General features: G+C 49.6%; 1 protein-coding gene across 1 annotated transcript; it reads right to left on the bottom strand.

Moving 5' to 3' along the window:
• Window positions 1–361: 361 nt before the first annotated feature.
• CD93 (CD93 molecule) lies at window positions 362–6,377 on the bottom strand. The gene is made up of 2 exons (XM_084776125.1): window positions 4,010–6,377; window positions 362–3,766 (listed from the first exon to the last, which is right to left on the bottom strand). Exons 1-2 carry the CDS (start codon window positions 5,923–5,925, stop codon window positions 3,742–3,744), a joined length of 1,941 nt encoding a protein of 646 aa, XP_084632251.1. The 5' UTR covers window positions 5,926–6,377; the 3' UTR covers window positions 362–3,741.
• Window positions 6,378–7,324: the final 947 nt, after the last annotated feature.

Raw genomic sequence — 7,324 nt, 5'->3', positions numbered from 1 at the left:
CATGGAAATATGCAGGGCCATGAAGCCATTTTGCAGGTGCTAGAAAGCAACGCTTTCCTGTTTTCCCGATTCAGACAATGGGAGAGCTAAGAAGAAAAATAATAGGAAAAGGCTTTCCTATATTTGCTTTTTAAAATGTTATGGTATTTTGAATAGAGTAGTCCTTTTTTCCCTCTTTTTCTTTTTGGTCAAATCTCATCGCTGTTCCTTTAGTTTTGGCAGAAATATTTATCGGAAAAGAGGGTTGGAACAAAAAGACCTAATGATCCCATCCACCTATTAAAAGTTTGCTTGTTGATAACAGTCTATGCAAGGGCTCATGGCAAGACACTCAAAGAGGAGGAAAACTTCATGAGGAGAAAAAAAAAAAAGAATTCATTTCCTTAGCAGTCTGCCGTGCACAGTGAACATAACCACGTACTCAGAAATGCTTGCGTTCTATTCCTCATGTTCCAGGATTCTGGGGAAGGTGTCAGGACAGACATTCCCAGAGGTTTGCTGGTGTTTCTCTGTGTGAGAGGCTGAAGGAAAACAGCTTGCTTCTCTCCTTTCTGCTTCTCTCCTTTCTGACACTTTTGCCCTCAATCAGAGCCAGTTACTGTCACTAACAAAACGCCATGAGGATGCACATCATCATGAGGTGGTGCTGATAATGGTGGCCGTGATGAGAGTGATGATGGTGATGGTGGTTATGTTCATGATGAGTGGGCTCACCAAAGCCAGAAAATGGATACATCTGGGTTCGCATTAAAGCCAGACTGGATGCCAGGAGAAGCTGGGATGCATCTCCTTTACAAACCGTGCTCAGGAGTGGCTCCTGGGGCCTTTCCTTTTGGGCAGTTTGTTTTCTTAACTCTCCAAATTTCTGAGGGGAGATACTGCATCACCTGCTTTTAATAATGAACCATAAATAAAGCAAGGTGCTAAGGGTACAGCTCCTGGCATGCAGTAGTCTAGCTCACTGGAGGTGCTGGCTTCAATTGCCAGCACCATATAAAATACAAAAGGCAACGGTGGCCACCTGAATTTAAGTAGTAAGAGAGCTGAAGGCTTGAAGGTGTACTCTTCCCAAATTCTTTGGAAAATGAAGAGTGGGAAGAGGTAGATGCGTTTGTTCTAAAGACAGTTTTCCTAGGTCTGGACTTAGGAAAACCCTGTTGCCAAGTTTAGCTTTCTCTGGTCCTCATTGGCTGGGGATCGTTCTGTCTCTGCTCACTGATGCCTTGGGTGGGGAAGGCCTAGCCTAACACTGTTGGTCTCCCTTAGCCAATGGAAGCTTCCCATCTATTGCTTGGCCTCTTAGATACTCTAACTCAGGATTTTCCAGTCTCAGACATGAGGACAGCAAGAGTGGATAGATGGGAGAACAAAGCACCCATTCAGGAAGAGTGGCTTTGGTAGGTCAGTAGCTGAGAGAGCTCTGCCCCCCATTGGAGGGGCTGACACCGACAGCACACTCTGAGAAGATATGTTTCTCATCAATCCCTTTCTTGCTGTGGGCCACACAGAGTAGATCTGGTGCCCCTGAGGGTGTTGGGGATGGAGTGTCATGTTCACACCCGAAGTGGTCTGGGTCAGTGTAAGTCCCACACAGGAACCTGAGCATAGACCAAGCAAGGCTATGGGGACTCAGTTTATCTTACTTACCTCAAGGCAGGAAGGTGAGCAGCTGAAGGCCTGAGGGTAAAAGTGCCACATTTGGGTTCATGTGAGTATGTATAGATATTGCCATAGATAGAAATTCATCTGACAGGCTGATGCTGGCCTCCCTATAATGGAGTGGTTGACGATCTCAACTAATGCCAGGGATCCTATGGCCAATGAAGTTTATTGCTGATTAGATAAAGCTTTGATCTCCTTTAGGTTCCAAAACCCCAAATTTCTACCTAAAGCCAGATGGTGAGTTGAGTTTTAAATGCACAAATTTCAGGCACCCCACTGGGCTCCACATTGGGATTTTTCAAAAACAAAACCAGGGCTGGGTGGTGGTGATGTGTTCCTTTAATCCCAGCACTTGGGAGGCAGAGGCAGGTGGATCACTGTGAGTTCGAGGTCAGCCTGGTCTACAAAACCGAGTCCAGGACAGCCAAGATTATACAGAGAAACCCTGTCTCAAAAACCAAAAACAACAATAATAAAAATAAAGCAAAACAACAACAAAACCCTTAATGAACTTATCTACATTTTAAATTGACAAAAAAAAAAAGGAAAAAAAAAGATATTGCCCTAACTCCTGAATGCCAACTTGAGAGATGGCTTCATTGGAAAGCAGAAACAGTAGGACACCCAGGTCTGAGAGAAAAGGCTGAATCCCATGACGGAGATACCACTGGTGTCTCATCTTTTCAAACAGCTGAGAAGGCAAAAAGCCTCGCTGAGGTCAGCGGCCTCCCAGAGTTACTGATGTGACTGGCCAGGGCTGCCTTCCAGGCCCCAGACAGACCTGTGCATCTGCAACACCATTATCCACAGCATACATAAAGGGGTGCTTTTGCAAATGTATGCTTTGAAATAAACGCGCCAACCATAAAATGCCTCTAAGAAGTTTTAACGGTTAGAAAATAGTTTAGTTGTTCTCTCTTCCCCTTTCCTCTGTGTTTCCTCTTTTTAAACAAAAAGAGGGAACCTTCCTTGTGACTAATCTTTGATTTGGTGTGTGCCACATCCACAAAGCAGGGTTCACATCCTCCAGATGCACTCCTAACTGTGAACTGGGCTAAGCTACTTTTAAATGAGTATTTAAAGCAAAACCCACCAGCACCTGACTCACACATGCTGTCCTTACAGTCGGAATGAAGCCTGCTGAGGTTTTCTGGGCCTACAGTCCCATCTCCATGGTTAGTGATGGCGACCTGCAGTGGTGCCTGTGCCTGGAGTTTTGTTATTGTTCCTCAATAGTCAGTCAACTGTGTGTTAACATCAGTCCACTCAGGCAAACTAGTTCAAATTCTGTTAAATCAACCCCAGCCCACCTCCCTCTGGATTACGCTTTTACAAAGACCTTTCACCCACTTGCAGCAACTTTACAACTTTCCTTGCCATAAACTTAATTTAAGAAAGAGGGGATGCTGTGATAGCTAAACTTCCTGCCTGCTTGGTCCCTAAGCAGTTGGTTGAACTTCCTCTCATTTAGGCAGTTTGAATAATACTGGGGGGGGGGGGGGGGAATGGGAAATGCTGAGGGGGGAGGGGATAGAGGGGAAATGCCAGAAGGCAAATGTACACAAAGGCAGCCATCCTGAAAAAGTCCCTGTAGGAAGGGTAGCACCTTCTTCCCGCAAGAGTTAAATAATTAACTGCTTTCTATCCTGTGAAGGAAAAGGAATTGTTTCCATCCTGATTAGCACCAGTAGCTCCTTTTCTTCTCTGATAAGAGATAAGAAAAGTCTCTGAAGCCCACTCCCCACCTCCCTCCCAACCCCACCCAGGCCTGTACCTCCTCAAGCTCTGATAGGGAACCAGAGGAACCAGCTGCTTTTGCATTTGAAAAGGGTGCGTGAGTGATGCCTATCAATACCCACAAAGACAAGCCAACACACAGATTTCACCCACCCGGGGCATACCAAGTGCTGTAGAAAACACCTGCCCACCCCCCAATTCACCAGCCTCTTAAGAGGGAGGTGCACACTTTTTTTTTTCTGAGAGTCCAGTGCAGTCTTTCAGAATGATGTGGGTCTCCCCCTCATCCAGGAAAGTAGCTTTGAAGGTAGCACTTTCTACGGCCGGCCACCGCGTCTGTCTTCAGCAGTCTGTCCCAGGTATTGGGCTGTGGAAAACAGAAGATTACAATGTGGGAAGCCATGGAACCCTGCCACACCAGCATCCTTGCCTCTACGGCGCATGCACTCCTGGGACAGATAGGCACCTTTTGGACTAGGTTGCTGACGCTGGACTGAACATCAATTGGCCAGCTGGCTGTTTCTGTCTCTGCCTCTCAGTACTGTGCTCTGTGCCTCCGACCCCACATCTGCCCACCCCAGCTACCCCAAGTAACCTAGGGCTTCTTTACCTGTACTGATTCTCTAGGGCGCGGCTCTCGGGCCGTTCTGGAACCCAGGAATAGCTGTCAGCCGCATTCTGAGGCTTCTTCTCTTTTATCTCCTCCTTCTTGGCTCTCCGCTTACGATAAGCGAGAAGCCCTAGGGCTAGAGCCAGCAAGAGTAAGATGGCTACCACAGTGCCCAGGATGTAAAACAGAAGGAGCTTTTGCCCATCGGTGTCGCTCTCAGTGTGTGCTGCCACGGAACCTTCAACTGTTGGCTTGCTGTAGCCAGGGGTTGTGGGGAGGTGTGTGCTCAACTCGGATGCACTGCTGGGTACTGATATTTCTGGTGGAAAATAGGCAGTGGGATTATCCGATGAGAGGTAGGGACCCCCTGTGACATACTCTCCCTTGGAGACATCCTCCTCGGAGCCACTGGGAGAACTGGGCTTTTCAGGGGAAGGCATAGCACTCTCTGTTCTGTCCTCTTTGCCTTCTTTTTGGGGAGGCCAGGTTGGTGGTTCTGAAGACACAGTGCCCCTGGTACAAGAGACCCCGTTGGGAGCCAGCTCCCAGCCTGGCGGGCAGCCACAGCTGAAGGAACCCTCTGTGTTGAAGCACAGGGTGTCACACGGACTGCCCCTGGAGTCGGAACACTCATCTATATCCTCACACTGGTTACTGTCTTCCCCAGACACAGCATAGCCCGCTTTACAGGAACAGTAGAAAGAACCATCAGTGTTGGTGCAGTCCTGGGCACAGGGTGACTGGGCAGCGGCACATTCGTCCACATCCTCGCAGGCTTCTTTCTTGGGGCCACTGGACTGGTAGCCCACCCAACATGCACATTGGAAGCCCCCGGGAGTGTTGATACATTCCTGGGCACAGGGGGAGTCCTGGCACTCGTCAATATCCACACAGTGCACTTGGCTTGAGTCCAGCTGGTAGCCACTGGGACAGTGGCATGTGTAGTTTTCGCTGTGGGCTACAGGGTGACATGTGCCCCCTCCTGTGCATGGGTTGACGCTGCAGGGGTTCCTGGAGGCACACGTTACTAGGTCATCCAGCAGTCGGAATCCAGGCCGGCAGCCACATCGGAAAGAGCCATCCCCACCTTCGAAACAGTGCTGCTGGCAACCCCCATTGCTGAAGCTGCAGCCATACTTGGGGCTGACACAGAGGGGGCCTGAGTTGCCCCAATGAAATATGCCTGCACTCTGTTCCTTGCATAGGAAATAATAACTCTTACTCTCTGTCTCATCCCCACAAGCCACATTGGCTACGGAAGCAAAAGGCACAGCCTTCAGGGAGGAGGTGGTGGCCTGGAAAGGGGTGGTATAGGTCACCTGCCCTGGCCCACCCAGAGCCAGGGGACTGCACATGCCTTTGAAGTTGAACTTGCACAAGAAACCTTCAATGCTGTTACCTGGAGCATCTGGGGTCCCACAGGGGCTTTCGTGCCACCTGGGGAGATGGCTGGGATGAGGTGTCAAAGACAGGTCCAGAATCAGGGATACACAGCGCTTAAAGAGACAGGAGCTCTTGCTCTCTTTGTACCAGTTTGTGTAAGCTGTGTCCTCTCCACCACCGACCCAGCTGAAGCCCTTCATTGGCAAATCGTGGTACGTACACTTGCCCTTCTCTCGCTGGAGCCCAATCCAGAATTTGCCCATCTTCGCTTCAAGCGGTGCCTTGGTCTTCAGGAGCTGAGCCAGAGCTTGCTGGACATGCTGGGCTTCCTCCTCGCTCTTCACCGTGGCTAGGTTGCCTCCGTTCTCATTGCAGCGATGCTGGGCCTCAGCAGCACTCAGCTTGCCCCAGTGGGCAGTATAGCAGGCAGTCCCCTCGCACAGGACAGCCTCAGCAGCAGCAGCAGCAGCAGCTCCCAGCCAGGTCTGGCCCACGAACAGCAGCAGCAGCAGCAAAGCTTTTGAGGTGGCCATTCTGCGGTCTCTTTCTGGGAGAAACTAGACTGCTCCCTCCCACAGTGCCAGCAGCCGCCACTGGGACCTGAAGCTTGACAGCCAGCTGTGCCGAGGGGGAGCTGAGGGCCCTGCTGCTCGGGTGCCACACTGCCACAGCTCTGGCTGAGAGAAGGTTACAAAGACTCCAGCCTTTTCACGTCCCCTTGACCCTGGGCGCATCCTGTACTCTCATACTTCTTATTTCTCACCGGATGCTGGGGCTTCCTGCCGTGAATAGCGTTCTGACTCCTGTTGCCTTCCTCATGGGTTTTGTTGTTCACGGAGCAGAGTTGCTGGTCTCTGGCTCAGAGCTGTGGAAACACGATTGGGGGAGCACAAAGGAGCCAAAAGATACGGCTGCTTTATTTTGGGTCCTTTCGCTTTCCCATAGCATGGAGAGCCCTAGTGGGGTGCTTTCCAGGGAGCAGAGGCTTTTGGGGGCTAGGGACTTGAAAAGGATCATCCAAGTAACCCATAATAAAATTCCACTTCTGACTGCAAACTACTGAAAGAGAAAGAAAAATATGTGAGGCTTGAGACACAAGGCCACGGACAGATACAGTTTTCAGCCTTTTTTAGAAGCAAAGCGGTTCTGCTCATTTCCTATCTTGTGCCCCCCCCCGTACCCCTCCCCGTTTTTGGAGCCTTTTTTTCTTTTATTCCTCCCATCATGGACTTTAAATAGATGGGCAGCTTTTAAATAGAATTTGGGCCGTGGGAATTTCTGGGTTTCCAACAATGCCAGTCTGCCTAAGAACATTAAACCGAACTGGGTGAAAATGGGCAGTTTTCAGGGTTTCCTAGAGCATTGTGAAGTGGCAGGGTCACAAGAAAGATCAGAAAAACCGGAAAAATTAGCCTGACCTCCAATAAAGAAGGAGCTACATGTCCCCTAACTTAGGGGGAGTTCAAAAGCAGAGAAGCAGCATCAAAGGCTAGGGTTCAAAATCAAGGTGTGAGAACCAAAGCCAGAGGAGGGGGCCGGGGAGGTGCGGCTCACACCTCACAGTACCTGGGCCAAAGCCCCTACGTCAAAGGGTTCTTCACCCGCAGCCACTGGATGAACTGTCCTCCCCAGCACCGTCCTCCCCAGCACCACCGTGCTCCACTTCATTAAGAGATAAAGTAAATCAGTGCCAGGATGTGCAGCTTGTCTTTCCTACTCTGTAGGCCCTTCTTTTTCCCTGCCCTTCATCCCCCCCTCCAAGTTTTACCCCATACCGTTAGACAGGAGAGAAAGAAGGATAGAAGGGAGAGATAAAGAGCCCTGAATCTAATTTCTTCTGTCTTGCTTCTTTCTTTCTTTCTTTCTTTTTTTTTTTTTTTTTTTTTTGAGTACAACTACTAACAAACCACAGCCAACCCTCCTGAATGACCA

Source organism: Acomys minous, assembly GCF_964271855.1.
Source record: "Acomys minous genome assembly, chromosome: 3".
In the NCBI taxonomy this organism is placed as follows: domain Eukaryota; kingdom Metazoa; phylum Chordata; class Mammalia; order Rodentia; family Muridae; genus Acomys; species Acomys minous.
This window is presented reverse-complemented; position numbering and strand designations above follow the sequence as displayed.